Source organism: Diprion similis, chromosome 5, assembly GCF_021155765.1.
Source record: "Diprion similis isolate iyDipSimi1 chromosome 5, iyDipSimi1.1, whole genome shotgun sequence".
NCBI lineage: Eukaryota > Metazoa > Arthropoda > Insecta > Hymenoptera > Diprionidae > Diprion > Diprion similis.
In genome coordinates this window covers 2,082,171-2,098,082 of record NC_060109.1, presented here as the reverse complement: position 1 = coordinate 2,098,082, position 15,912 = coordinate 2,082,171, and the positions used below count along the sequence as shown (strand labels likewise).

General features: G+C 38.3%; 1 protein-coding gene across 2 annotated transcripts in view; it reads left to right on the top strand.

Moving 5' to 3' along the window:
* LOC124406203 (zwei Ig domain protein zig-8-like) overlaps positions 1–11,869 on the top strand; it is a 45,470-nt gene extending 33,601 nt beyond the window's left edge. The window contains exons 3-6 of one of the 2 annotated variants that reach the window (XM_046881556.1): positions 1,614–1,824; positions 8,921–9,048; positions 9,457–9,625; positions 11,590–11,869. In XM_046881556.1, coding sequence (XP_046737512.1) covers positions 1,614–1,824; positions 8,921–9,048; positions 9,457–9,625; positions 11,590–11,678 — 597 coding nt within the window. In that variant the 3' untranslated portion in view covers positions 11,679–11,869. Of the gene's footprint in view, positions 1–1,613; positions 1,825–8,920; positions 9,049–9,456; positions 9,626–11,586 lie in introns of both variants that reach the window. The other variant, XM_046881555.1, reaches the window with a different exon arrangement.
* The last annotated feature ends 4,043 nt before the right edge of the window (positions 11,870–15,912 follow it).

Here is a 15,912-nt window from a genome sequence, read left to right as displayed (position 1 = left end):
TTTTGTTGATAAATTCACCCGTACGCTCTGCCATTATAAATAAAATTAACCATTCTTGTACAGCGATCCGCTATTTGTATGGTCTCGACATTTCGAATGTTAGATAGTCCATTTAAAGAATGAGCTGATTGAGCGAAACAAATCAACATCCGCTGAATATTGACATTCAACTTTAGGAGAAAAATATCTTGTTACTTGCTAAAACACCTTTGACCATACGTTGTCAGTTGAAAGGATGACCTGACTGTAAAACTTACTGTTTATTGCGTGATTTGCTCGCTTCAAGGATGATACTATCCAGCCCTCGAGCTTGACGTGTCGCCATCGTTTGCATGCCACATTCGTTTTTGGTTTTCTTTAGGATTCTGTATCGGATGACTGATCACTTATCCTGATAGCAAAACACGTGGTCCACATGGACGAACCTTACTTAGAGAAATTTTTAATTAATTCCATACCGGTTGAATCATCATGAGAAAAGATTTATATGTCACTAAAAAATCTCAGCATACAGGAAATTGAAACTCGGGTCACAAGTCACGTTTGAAAAAATACTGGGAACATTGGATATCACGTTTCGAAATCCTCTGACAATGAGGATTCGTGCAAAGTGGCTTTACCAGCTTCTAGAATCGTTGTAGGAGGCGACTTCTCATTCCATCCTTCCACTTCGGCTACTTGAAGGTGTAAGTTTCGGTTCGCATCTCGTGTAACACGTGTTTTGAAACAACGCCAAGTTTCATAGTCGCAATGGCAATTCCTTACGAAACGAATCATGTCACGTATATCTTCTCTGATGTGACTACGAGGTGGATTAAATTATGCTTATACAAAACGCTTGAGAAACTTTTTTACATTGGTGTTATTCAATATCAAAATGAAAGTCGTCGGTATTCAAATAAATATATAATACAACATTGCAATTGCTGGTGCATAATTACGCCGTACACAAGAAGGCTGTTCTTATACTATAAAGACTTGGTAGAATGGCTTCGTCAACTCGACCTTTGAATTCCAACCTTTAACTTCACAGAGCTTTGACGACACTGTTCACTAACGTGTGACGGTAATCCAACTGTAGAAATGCATTTGCAGACGAGTTAATGAAAGAAGTTGTATAGATGAAAATTTATGTACAGAGAGAAATTACACTCTGCTACTTGCAGGTTAAACCATCGAGGATGAGACAAAGGATGAAACTTGAGCCAGATTACGTATCAGTAGCCATTGAGAGATTTTTTAATCGTATGCGAGAATTCAGTGAAGTTGTTTCAATTGCTGTTGCGTAAACAAGCCAGGAAATAGTTTCCAATTTTTACTCATAGAACGAGATAGAAACATCCAATTTTCATTCTGGATTCTGTTCAAAGTTTGATTTAGGAAAGCGAGCGAATGTAATTATCTCTCTGACCACAATCAGAAACGTACCTTGATAGAATATTCCTTATTTAGAAAAAGAAGTCTCTCCATTCAGAACATGATCAGTAGTGCGATTTCTTAAGAGCTGAAACCAAATCTTCCATCACAAGTTCTAAAATGGATGGCCGTGGTTGCATTGGCAATAGTTCAAGCTCTTAAAGTGTAATTTGAGATTCTGTTCAATGGATTTTCAGGTGTCTTGGGTTCGCCATAGAGACATCCATCTTCTGACCGTTGGTCGATATACCTATACGAGTGATCAGCGATTCGAGGCACTACATTCCCCTCACTCGGAGGAGTGGACACTCCGGATTCGATATCCCCAACGCAAGGATTCCGGACTCTACGAGTGCCAGATATCGACAACGCCGCCGATGGGTCATCCGGTTTATCTTTCCGTCGTCGGTGAGTACCCTGTTACAGAAATTGAAACCTCGCCGAAATCGTGGCGGAAAGTAGTCAGCTCTTTTCGAAAATGTTCGACTTCTCGTGCTGAATTTCAGCAGACTATAAAATTGAATGAAACCAGGTGTATTGTAATTATAAACAATCTGCCACAGGAAATAAGAAGTACGTAAAAGTGAATTTTAATTAGGATGCATCAAGTTTAACTAATCGCAAGTCAAATATCGATACAATGAATAAAAGGAACCTATCAGATGAATAATTACGATTCAAAGGTAGAACATTATCGTTATCCAGTTTATTCGATGGAAAAGTACTTTGAGCAAATAATTTATGTGATCAATTAGCTACATTTGTTACATTCACGAGATCCTTTGCTGATGTGTAATCTTCGTGGCCTTGTTTTATCGTCCTAATGACTCGGATAAAGTATAAGCCGGGTTCAAGCAGCGATCGGAATAACTTTGTCTTCTGGAAATCACCATAAAATTCTGCCAAACCCTGACCTCGTCTCTAATCAAGTATGCAAATTATTCCTGATAACCTGCAACGCTAATTGAGGATGACCGGTGAAAAAAGAACCGTAACTCGAATCAAATAGTGGTTCTTCGGTTTGCGATATTATCAGAGGAGTAAATTTAAGGGAAGTATTGCCAACTGTTATTTGATCAGAAGGGAATAAAAAGAAGAGCGTATGAAACGAAAGTTTGGAAAGTACAATGAATTATTATTAATAATTAAACTAATCCTGTTAAATTTGATCGAACAACATTTTCTGATGAATAAAATAAAAATTAGAGACATAAAGCAAATGATCATAGTATGGTGGTATGCTTCTTTAGACACCCATAGCGTAACGCCTTTTCAATTTCTATGATCAAAAACGTATGTATTTCATTCGTGAATGAGTTTTTGCAAGTTTTTGATGGTGATTATGATATTCTCGATAAAGCATAAGCTTATCACTCATGACATATATTACATCGTACTACACCGTAATTTATTTTTATTGATCTGAGCAACTTAAGAGAAAATCCAAGTTCGATGATTCACAAAGATGTTTTTTTTTTTAAACAAAATCTTCTGTTACATTTGAATACGGAGCTTTCGTAGTCTACCGAAAATTATGTCAAGTAAAACTTACGCCAATTATGTATCATCTAAAGGTTGATCAAGAATGAGGTTAAAGTTAGTAACGTTGTTTTAACGATGCATGTTCAGAAAAAATCATATTTTGAAAAGTCAACTTCTCGAAAGTCATTCTAAAATTGTACAATAGCTGTTTTTACCATAATGTTTCGTTATGTCAACGTTACTAATTTCAGCCTTCCGATTAAGAGGATCGAATATCAGCTAGTTGGCTTTACTGCGGTGCTGCTCGATCGTACTATCGGAGGGTGTTTGCCATCGCCCGCGGTAAAATTATCTGGGGTATCACAATTCCCGTGTTGGCGCGTGTGAATCATGTAGCAATAATGCCAAAACAATGTCGACCGTATACATCGTTCCGAACATACATATCTCTAATCGTCATTGATCAACTCACGAGGGGATTCCGTGTAGTCAAAACATGACTTCGTTATTGGTCCACTCCGTGATCATCCATGTTTATTTACGATCTGCGTTAAAAATCAACGCGATGTGGTTCAAAGTTTCATGAATTAGTAGTCATGGTGAGCACTTTAAGAGGACTAATATGTCATGGAAGCTGCAATGACTACATGATGCAAATGTAAATTTTTTCTCGAGTTCTGTAAGTTCTGGAGGTTTTTAAAACTTTGTAGTGATGCTTACCCTTTAAAACTACTCAAAGGGACGTTTGTAGTAGGTCCAAGTCTAGGACACACAGAGCGAAGCTTCTCGTTTATTATTTTGACCTGGCCAAATGAACGAACAGCGATCAATTTACACACTCGAAGTCAAGGTACATGCATTTTTTCATATTCATGTTTGGCCTCGACTGACACATGCATTGACGTTATTGTACTCATTGTCATTGTCATTGTCATGTACTCATTGTCATCCAGGCATTGAAGTTATTGTACTCATTGTCATTGTCATTGTCATGTACTCATTGTCATCCAATGGCAATGAGTACAATAACGTCAATGCATGTTTCAGGCGAGGCCGAACATGAATATGAAAAAATGCACGTACCTTGACTTTGAGTGCGTAAATTGATCGCTGTTCGTTCATTTGGCCAGGTCAAAATAATAGACGAGAAGCTTTGCTCTGTGTGTCCTAGACTTGGACCTACTACAAACGTCCCTTTGAGTAGTTTTAAAGGGTGAGCATCACTAAGAAGTTTTAAAAACCTCCAGAATTTACAGTACTCGAGAAAAAATTCACATTTGAATCATGTAGTCATGTGCAGCTTCCATGACATGTTAGTCCTCTTAAAGTGCTCACCATGACTACTAATTCGTGAAACTTTTAACCACATCACGTTGATTTTTAACGCAGAACTTAAATAGACATGGATGACCACGGAGTGGACCAACAGCGAAGTCATTTTTGACTACATGGAATCCCCTCGTGAGTTGATCTCAGTCACACTCATCACATGTCAATCCACAATCTCGGTACAGATACGAAAATGTGTTTCACCTAACAAGTGTTGAGAAATATAAACACGTGGCAGGGTTGGGATGAGGTCCTTCATCAAGGACTTCGTCCATCAGATCAGAGGGTACCATGACCAGAGGATGAGAGCAAGCGGAATACGAAATTTGCCAGTCCATAGATCAATCTGGTCGATCGAAACTCTGAGGCAAATTACGACGACATCAAAGATCGCGGGTTGTTTTGTTAACGCGAGTCACGACTGATGCCAATTATCCCATGGCTAATGAAGCTTCGCACAAGAAACCTTGTCGACCCTTCGCCTCTGGTGTCTCTCGCTTTCTTGCCTATGTTCTAGTCGTAGAATCTGTGCTGTCTTTGCCCACTGCATGTTCAGCAACGAAGTACGTGCAGCATCTATGCATTTGAAAAAATTCTGCTTGATTTCATCATTCTTTGAGTGTCCTAAAAAAAGTTCATTCTCAAACTTGTGCTAATTCGACACAAGTGCACGGTGTTAAAGTTCAACGAGTAAAATTGATGGGAAATACTTGACGCGATTTATCATGGGCAGAATTAGCAGTATTCAAAAAATTTCTATAAAAAAAAGGCTTTTAGTCGCTAAAAATTTAAACCGTTATAGATGTAAGAGCCGAGCCGTGGATTTTTTTTCTCTTACATCAAGTACAATTCCGTCACAGGTGATAATGGTTATTTATTCATTACTATTCAAAGTTTGGATTGCAACAATTTTCAACTCGCAAAATAACTGCTAAAAGTTTGAACAGTTTCATGCGGCGACCGCCCAACTCGTTAATTAATACGAATTATTTCTTGTCTTATATTCACCTAAATTGGCTGAGTCATTGCAAGCGCTACACGTCTTGGGAATGCAGAATTCTAAACTATTGAAGATTGCAAGAGAAATTATTGAATTATTCATTGTATTTACTGCTATCCTGCTCCCTTAAAAACAGAGCAGTCAAAGTATTTTGATTATCTGTGATAATGTGAAAACTATGATTGTTCAAAATTCGAGGCTGGAAAAAGTTTCCTATTCTAAGTATGCCAAGTTTTTCGCGGTCCCGATATAATCAATACTGTCCAAATCACCCAGAGTTCCAATTTCATTTCCAAAAGAGAGAGGATATTCAAACACTGTTCTCAGGTTTTACAATCTTTGGTGTCGGAACTTTGAATTTTTATAAAAGAAAAAAAACATTACATTGCATTTGCGAAAGGATTATTTCAAATGACAAAAAATTCCTCAATAATTGGCAGTTTCACTTGAAACACATGCTAGGTTCTGAGCAGTTACTAAAAGACGTGTCAGTTAAGATATCAAAAATTAATACCAACAGGAATTTTTCAAAATTCCCGAAAGCCTAAAACTCGCGATCTGATATAAAATCTACGATCGCTATTAACGGAGAATGTGCAGAGCGAAACGCATCAATTCTTTAAAGTCAGGAATTCCTTTTGCCAGTAGGTCACTATTGAAATACGAGCTTTAAATTAAAGCCACATTGGCTCAATACGGTGCCGACCAGTTTCTCGTGTTGGCCAACCGCCAACATCGTCTCGGTCAGTTTATTCAAGATAAAGAAATTGATATAGTCGCTTTGTATCGGCAAAGAGAAAATTCTCGTTCGGCCAGTTGTTTAAAAGAAAAAACCAACAATTAATGTGGCAATCCAATCTCAGAATTGTGATGTACCTACTTATACTCTTTCAATATTGCAAAATAACAAATCTTCCGTAAAAGTATCTCTACCCAATAACCTGACCAAGTTTAACCTCCTGGATGCCGAAGGTCATGTCGAGTAACATGGTTACGGTTGGGTAAGTAGTCTTTTATATGACACAAACAGTTTTTACCCAGAAATCGATTGGGAATACCAGATTCAGCGATACTCTGCACTTTTCCATCCAAATGAATGTCGTGTGAATGATGTGAGTAGTAATTTTCATCCACGAAGCCCATCACAATTACCATATCCATCACCATCGATGTGTTTAAATGGATCATTCCGCGTGAGTATTAATTACTCCGACATTGGACGGCAGACATGGTTTCAGATCTAAGGAATATATGTATACCTATACCAAAGCCCGCCTGTTTAATCATCGTCTTTTCTAGGGTGCCGGGCATATCCGGCAGTACAGCATTGTACATTAGAGTCGGGGTACCTACTTTACCGGAGTCCTTTGCGGTAACGACTCTTGTTCAGCAGTTTCCTCGAGTCCCTTTATAGGACAGGCAGCGGGCTATTGCAATAGGAGTTAGGTATATAGACCGGACTAGATAGGGTAGAAGACCCAGCGCGAGGAGAATCGTACCCGGGAGCGCATTTCGCCGTAATTAATTTCGATCGGTAATGGCGCGAACGGAAGGTTATTATCGACCGAGGAATGCTCATCCCAGCGATGGTGGGGAGGGCGCGCGAGGCGAAGCTGTGAACGAAGGAACGAACCGCCAGCTCCCCCCTCCTTGAGTCTGGCGATATGGCGCGTAACATATGCGCCTCATAGTTCCAAGTCACACTCTCGCCTGCGCTGAAGCTCCTCGCTTCGCGAAGCTGCAGTAACTAAGTAACACATGCAGCAGCGCCGCCGCCGGGTTACTTTGCTGTGACGTATATAGTGTACCTGGGACGCTGTATTATAGACGCCCATACGTCCGTAGCTAATGTCATCCTCTTGGGTACCCCCGAAGCGTAGTATACGCCCTTCCTGTAAGCCGTTCCCCGGTATATCCCTCTGTGGCACCCAATATTCTACGTCTATATCTCGGTCTTTACTACGTCTCACTATCTATGGTCCAGCTCACGCTCTAAATCCTCTAACGCCTCGAGGATGCTGCTTAACCGTAGCACATCCGAGGCGCAAATCACTCCCGCATTAACACTGGGGTTGGGCATTTTCCCTTGGAACAAGCCAAGATTAATTGCCATCAGCATCTTGATGCTGAGATTAGAACGCGAGCCTGGAAACACAGGAGCTTTTCAGCTCTTGCTAATCTCGAAAGTACAAAAAGTTAACGTCACAGACTGAGCAAATAGAAGAATCAAATGCGCACGAGCCAAATCATGGGGTTCCATTGGTAGGTTCGACTAATTCGCACCAATTTTTTCGTTTGCATGTCAGGTTTAACGGTTCAGCTGTGGACAGATACCTCCCATCATAATTCACACGTGGCTTGAAGTCACGTTGCGTTGAGAGTTTGAAGTGGCTAAAATTCAATGGAAATGAATTGAAGTCCACATAACCTCGGAATACTTATGCGTAATGGTAGTTCCATTCCAAATTTTGCGCATGAACACTTGAACATTCAGTTTCTTGGAACATTACGGTATATCCTTTTCAAAGCTAGTAAATCAACGTGCTTTTTTCATGCACGTTATACTCTGTTCTCTGACGATTTCAACGTATCTTCATAACCGATCCTATAACTTTAAGTTACAAGGATTTGGATATACCCGCATTTCTTTTCATGACACAAATTTTGTTGCGATGATGCAGAGATGACCAAGAAACTTAATATATATATGTATATATCTGATTTTATCGAGAAAGGTCATCTAAAATAGTTCAAGATGTGAGATTAATTTAGCATACGCGTTTGGACTTCGGAAAATGTTCACGCCTGGCGCTGTATGAAATATTACGTTTTCACGACGTACACAGTGTCTGGTATGGAATACGCTTCTTCATTCCAAACACGATCGGGAGTACGTTATACGGACCTACCTGACCAACTATTTTCCGATAACAAAGGAAAGAGTTTCTACAGAGTGGTGGCCTAATTCACCGCTGAACATCGCAAGGGACGAACTTCCAGAGAATACTTTCGGAATTTCGCGAGATATCTGCAGTGTTGTATATATAGGTATAGTAATAAAATACCCTCGCGAATTCCCTTGTAGTGCAGATTAACTGTAAGCTCATTAGTCAGGTTGAATGAATGGCCTGTTCATCTTTTTCCCTTTATCAGCGATACAGAAATAAACTGTAATAAAAAAAAAACTTGACTGCAAAAATACTTCTTCATTTTCAAGCATTGGTTTGTAAAAGAAAAACTTGGTAATAGATTTGAATCAAAGAGTTCTGACTAAATTCAACAATTCTTATTTATTTCTCAAGGAAAATTCATGCCAAATGTATTTTTTCGTGTCAAGTCTTTGCGAGTACAGACTTTAGAAGATGTATTAAAATATACGATCATTTAGTTGCCAAAAGTCTTCACAATAACGCGGTGAGTTACTTTATAAGTGCCTAAATGATAAGATGAGTCAACTTCCAGCCAGTTGAATATAAAGGTACAAGTCTAAACAAGGAGCAACAAATGATAAGATGAGTACCCATGCTAGCAAAAACTGAAGAGTGGTTAGCATTGATTCTGTTTCGTTGGAATGCTTGAAACGTTTCGAAACCAGAATTGCCAAGTGACCAGATGTTCAGAGGCATGAGTCTCAAAGGGGCTTCGCGGGTCAATCGAGTATCTGACGAATACCTTATTTTCTTCGAATTTCAGAGCCAATCACCGAGATTGTCGGAGGACCTGATCTCTTTATAAATAAAGGAAGCACCATTAACCTCACGTGCCACGTTAAATTTGCCCCAGAGCCACCGCCAACTATGATTTGGAGCCACAATCGTGAGGTAATTTATAGATTTATAACAGTTCACCGGTACAGTACAACAGATATACGCTTTGGGTTATAAATTTGACGCATTTACAACGGTTGGAAGTTCACCGAGGTTTTAGATTGGACAATTTTTCAGCAAAAAACCAACACAGAAACAAAATACTCGACTACTGTGCAGTGCAGACGGGAGACTACAGTCCGAGACTTTTTTTACACACACACACATATACACGTACACTCGGTGCCCGAGAGAAATTAATCATAATTCAGCAAGAACTTTCAAGCTCGATGTTTTTGCCGGCGGCAGTTACTGAGCGGCAGCTTTTACTCCAAATCAAAACTCAAATGGGGAGCAACTGCGCCATCCACAGTGACCCAAGTTCAGCTTACGCTAATGTCTTGTTCCCTTCTTTATCCGCAGGCCATCAACTTCGACTCGCCGAGGGGAGGAATCAGCCTGGTGACTGAAAAGGGCCCCGTGACCTCCAGTCGACTTCTCATACAAAAAGCTATCCTCAATGACTCTGGTCTCTACACGTGTGCCCCTGGCAATGCAAACCCAACTAACGTGCGGGTCCACATTCTGAACGGTAAGAGACAACAACAGCAGTCTAGCAAAGGTTTTGGAAATGGAATTTGGAGGACAGCTTTTGCTCGATGGACGGAGCTTTGTTTAGCCAGATATTGGTTGACAACTCTGACATTTTTATGTCTCTTCGTACGTCACACTCGCAGACTCATTCTTATCGACCTATTCTCACCAAACAAAGCTCCAACGACTACGTGAAACATAAAAGCCCCGAGGGTGCTGGTCGAGACGGGAATATTTCGGTGAAATGAAGCCTGACTGTAACGTTGCTTCAAACTCTTCGTGAGTTGCATTGTAAGGTGAACAGGTTTGAAAAATTAAAACGAAGAAGACCATGACACTAACGACCCAGCAATTCAATCCTCATTTATTCATACGTGACTCTTTAACCGTGAATTTGAACGTGAATGTGAATGGCTTATTTTAAAGCAGACGTCAAACCTCCGATGCGATCCATATATCACGGTACTTGCAGACCATTGAACAACGTTTCAAACGCCATATTCTATATGCCACGAATGGGTCTGTCAAAGATTCATTCTTCAAACTGAGTATCAGGTTCAGGTTTGATTATGGTGAGGAGAAACCATTCTTGCGGGTATTCTGGCTCCTAGTCGATGAAGATGAATCTATCTGATCACGAACCCTGCGGGCACGATAGTCTAGACTGACGATATCAAGTTGAATCAAGCCGCAATGTACTTCGGTTTGTTTAGTTGTACTGGGCGAATTCGGTGAAGGACTACGTCTATCCTCAGGCTTTAGATCGTGAAAGATAAACAGAATTGTAAATCTAACGTTACACGAGATGTCATGCGTAATATCGTGTGAATAGGTACGTCTAGAAACTTGTAAGTTGATTTTGTAGCATTTCTAAGAGCCTGTTTATAACCGTTCGATTCAGGTCAATTACTTGGATTTGGTGACTTGGAATATTTCTCTTTGCACGGCTGTGCGCACTTGAATATACATCGCAAGGTTCTTTTGTCACCAGAGAAAAAGCTTATATTAAATTTTAAGCAGATTGAAAAAATCGCTCACTCGGAAGACGAGGCTAATAAAGTTTTCCGGGTATATATTGCACGTCATTTTATTCGGATAAATCCCAGGATAAATCGAAAATTTCTCTTTCGCCTAAGAACCGTGTTTCTTCAAACTTATTCAAATATTGGAAGGAAGTAGTAAATTTTTTTGTCAAGATTGAACGTTGCATGCAAAAACATCATCCGAATTTCGTCGACAAAAGTTTTTTCCTAGACTTAATCACGTTCCAACAAAGACTAAGACTTTAGTCTTGAGTTGTCTATGATTCTTGATATCAGTGATCAGCAGTTTTCTATTTCCACGGGCTTTTGGTGCCTGAAATTTTTTCGAAAACTCCAAATTGTGAAGTTACCGAGTAATTGTAATACCATCATTCAAATCCAAAGTCGAGTGTTTATCCTGCGATTACAGCCCTCCTCATTTTGTGTTCAGGCTTGATACTAACTATGGCTGAACTGCGCATCTGCACATTTGCATGAATGCATTATTCACGATTTATACACCTATGCAAATAGATAAATCATGTCCAACTTTGGACATGTTGACATACCCGCGCGTAGCTATTATTCGCCCCATTATACAAATTCGATAATTATTCGTCGGGTTTTTTCGTATTCACATATTCTCCTGGCTCTCGTGATGTCAAAAATTCGTGAATGTAGAATATAAAATAACATTGAATAATCATTATTGTGCTCGCTGTATGAATAATGGATACCATTACGTGCGCTCGTCTGCAGATAAAATGCAAAAAAGCCACGAATCGTGTGTAACTATTATTCCTAGATAAACATGCAGACATTTTCATTTTAGAATGATGAAAAAACTTTTACAAACTTTTTTTATCTGTCTCTATTTTTCCCGTGAGAGAAAATTCAAGGTCCCTAAACGCCGACTATAGCCTGTCATTTGTTTCAGAAGAACACCCAGCTGCAATGCATCATGGTAGTGGTGACAAAATGGCGGCCACTCTACTTCCCGTCGTCGCGTTTCTATGGGTAATATTTTAGGATCCATCTGCAGGGATGTTACTTGACGAAATATCACATCAAGCTTGTCCGTTTTGTGTCGACGAAATTTATAAGCTCCGAGGAACGATTTTCTGATCCTTGACTTCCGTTTGAAGGGGTGCTACGTGAGTTTTTGTTTCTTTCTTTATCTTTTACGTGCAATATTGAATGGAAGAACAGAAACTCAAAATGGCCGAATTGGCGTCAAGAGGTTGATATAATTTGAATTCTACCATTCAATGATGTTTCAAGTGTTGAAATTGAGGCTCGACTTCTTTCTATACGACATCATTATTCTAACGTGAATAGATCATCTGCATTTTACGCAAACGACTACGTCTTAGAATTAAAGATATAAGACGTAGAGTATATCTGATAAATAAATTCTACCATAATCAAAAGCTGTGTAAATAAATACACAACGATGTACATATCACTTGGAGATATAACTTTCGAATAGATATAAATAACTATTTCTCATGTTGTTATAACTGTACGTGAGCTTTGTGAATTTTACAAAAATGACGATTGTTTAATCATATAACGAGTTCTGTGATCGAAACAGTGAGTGTAAAACAACTCAGCTCAGTCATAGTGTTCGAGTGTTATAAATCTATGAAAAAAGAATTATTCGAAAAAAAACTTCAGAATATTGTGAATAATGTAAATAGAGGAAAATTATCAAAAATGTATTACTTGTGCGATAAGTGTATCAGATAAAAATAAATTTTTGTATGAATGATTTAAAACTACGATTGAATAGAGATTCAAATTGTAGGTGAAAATTGTATTTAAATCGCTTTGAGTGAATGGTATTATAAACTTCAGAGTCTTACGTTAATATATGAGTGTCAAGGCCTATAATGTATAAGGAAAATTTTACCGAACCAAATTCATACTTCCAAATCATGTCTAATGTAAAGATAATCTGAATTATGAGTATACGTAAACTAGAAATGCTAAATATATGTATATGTATAAAACGAAAAAAAAAAAAAAAAAAAAAAAAAAAAACAACAACAACAAAGTACGATAATCTATAAATTGAAAATCAATTGTAGATAGCGAACAACGATAATTACTAAATTTTGTAAATAAAAAATTTCAATTGAATACTGAATATAAGCGACGTAGCGGTATTGAATACTTGAAACAAAAGTGTATTATTGATGCCATTATTGTTGAAGAGATTATTTGAACTTTTTGTTATTTTATATTTTATCAAAAATTGTGATATAGGATAGAGGAGAACGATGCTACGGATGTCATTGTTCTGTACAAATCCACCCCAGATTCACAATGAGGGTGAAAATGGCGTGCTAAAATTCATACTGAAGCTTATCTTTGTTGAATTTATCCCATGGTCAACGTTTAATGGAAATTTTACAGATTCTGACCAGGACTAGATCCTTTATTGACTATAATAAAATATCATTTTCGAACACATTTAAGAAATCTTATGTACGAAGTTACGGATAAAACTACTTTATTACTTTCAAAATGCGTTATACTTGCATTCGGAATCTGCATTATAGACGAAAGGTTAGCCGGATCATTGAAGGCAGTGAAATATGTTAAATTTTTTATAAATCACAACATAAGAAGCTAAACTTTCTCCCGGAATACGTTTATTTAAAAAATAATCTAACTATGTAATTTTCCACAAACGTGTAAATAAACGATATTGATATTGATTGATATTTCAGATAATGCAATAAATTTATTCGGTTCCTGAACGATCGTCTACTAATTTCATAATGACTATAAATAGTAACACAAAAATGCAAAAATGTTACTTTTTTCCAGTAATATAAAATTATTGTTATTAGTAATTTGGGTATTGTTTATCATGTATTTTAGAAACCCCGATCATTATACAGTGAGAATTCTAGTTCACAACTATAGCGTGAACCGATTACAAAGTTTTCCTTGTGTGATAATTATTCATTTTGTGAAAGGATCAGGTGTGCTTAGAGATGTTATACGCATAAATTTCGGCAACTCATACCTGTTGAATATGGATATGAAGAGAGTTGGATTGATTCTCCGAATTTAGAAGTTCACTGATTCGTGGATTTAAATTTGCAACTTAACCCTTGTGGCTTGGAAAACTAATCCATGGCCTTATATTCAGGGATAAAAACTTGCCTCTTACGGACGATTGGACAGGTAAGATAAATAAATATTATTCCGAAATTTGAACTTGTATACATTTTCGGTTTTTTATCAAAAAGCAGATCGTTCAGGGTTTCGAAAAGCAAACGACTTCCAATTTACTTCAAAGAATCTCTTTCCGCATCACTGGTACAGAAAACAATATCATAACTCAATTCTCTGTACAAAATGCAAATTATGTCTACTCGTAATTTGAATCGCGTGAAAAAAGGGTTCGGTATGGATAAATAAACTGTTTTTCACACTTGGAGAAAGCAGCCAAAGAAAATAAGGGTGAGATCCTTCTCGAGCTTTCTCATTGACGAAATTTCTGTTCACGAATAAAGTAAAAAGATGGTGAAATTTCTTTTCATCCTTGTACTGCGCACAACTGTAAAGGAAAAAAAGAAGAAAGAAAAAAGGAAGAGAGAGGGAAAAAGAGCGGGATCGAATCACTCGGCCGTTCACTTATAATGCGAGCTTTGTAAGCTTCTGGGGATCCGTGCTTCCGCGAGAGCATTCGTGCTTCTTCGTACAGAAAATGCCCGATGCCGTATAAGCGTCTTAATTGCTTTGTAAAAGCGTAAAGTTGAATGGGACTCCGTTTAGTTACCTACCTTTTATATCCACGCTCTCCTCGCCTCGTGTTTTCGCTTATTCCGAGGGGATGAAGAGGAAGAAGAGGAAAACTTCTTCGCTGTGAAACTTGCCACCAAGTAGTAAAAGAAAGTGCATATCCGAGTCTTTTTCAACTGCATAGACTTCGCAATCATTCCTTTCATAAAAGATGAATCCGGATAAAGATGGCTAATGGACGTCGCGGTAAGACTTGCAATCCAACTTTACCTGCGAGTGTATAGACAGCTGGAAAAGTGAGTCAAAGTTTCCGAATTTACAACCATTTATTGCAGATTATTTTATTTCAAAGTATGTAAATCGAACTTAGTTTAGCTATTTTTTGCATCAAAATTGATCAATTAGAAGCATTGTTCATCCTGACAATTTTTTTGCAGTGTTTATGATATCTAAAGAAGAATTTGACCGATTTAACTCCAAGTTTGAAAACAATAGTCTCAGACAGTTTATCTTCTATGTCAGAATCCTACTTTTCTCAATTATTGTATATTTTAAAGCTGATATAAAGTCCCCTTTAGCGAACCCTTCACCTGAACCAATTCGCCCCAATTTCCATCCGAATTCACAGAACAGTTTCATTAAATCTTGTTAAATCCTGCTTCCAGTCAGCTGTGGAATTCCTACTCGGTTTACGGGATTTATAGTGTGCCTAAGGGTTGAGGTTTGAGATTTGAGAATTTGGAAGACGGTGGAAACGAGTCTTTGAAAGCTCGTAAGCCCCGCAATGAGGTTAGAATTCATTACTCGTTCAAGTCATTGATTTATTTTCCAAATCATAATCGACGAGAACACGCCGCAGGTTCGAGTTAAATTTATATAAATGGAAAATATAGTTCGACAATTTCGTGCACACCTTGTAATGGCCGCGTCCTGTCGCGGTGCTACCATGCCGTTACGGAATTGGGTATACATACGCAAATGAGATGATTCATTGGCAGTACCTTCATCGGCCGGACATGTTGAGCCTCAACAATGTATCACCAATCGAATAGTATTATAATTCGAACCATCCGCAACCTCGGATCAACACAATAGCTCGATCATTCGTCGATACATGATGCGGAGACGAATTCTGCGACTAATCGGGATCTAATTGAGGAAGTGAGGTTAGGGTCATGTAGTACTCCTACCTTTACCGACTGAGAAAACTCATCCCTTTTTTTTCTACACTAAAAACGAATGGAAAGAGTCAAAAAACCACATGTTTTTGAACGAGTTTCGGAATATGAGTAACTTTTCTGAATTTCGCGCTGCAAAATAGCAGTGCACCGTCGAAATTCGAACTCTTTCCGTTGGTTTCTTTACTTAATACAGAAAAAAAAGGGGGAGATTGCTCGATCGGTAAAGGTAGGAGAACTACTTAACCTCAAAAGTGTAATTTTCGGGAGTCGACCGTGGTAACGAAATGGCAAATGTAAACGAACAGGGAAATTTGCAGGATATT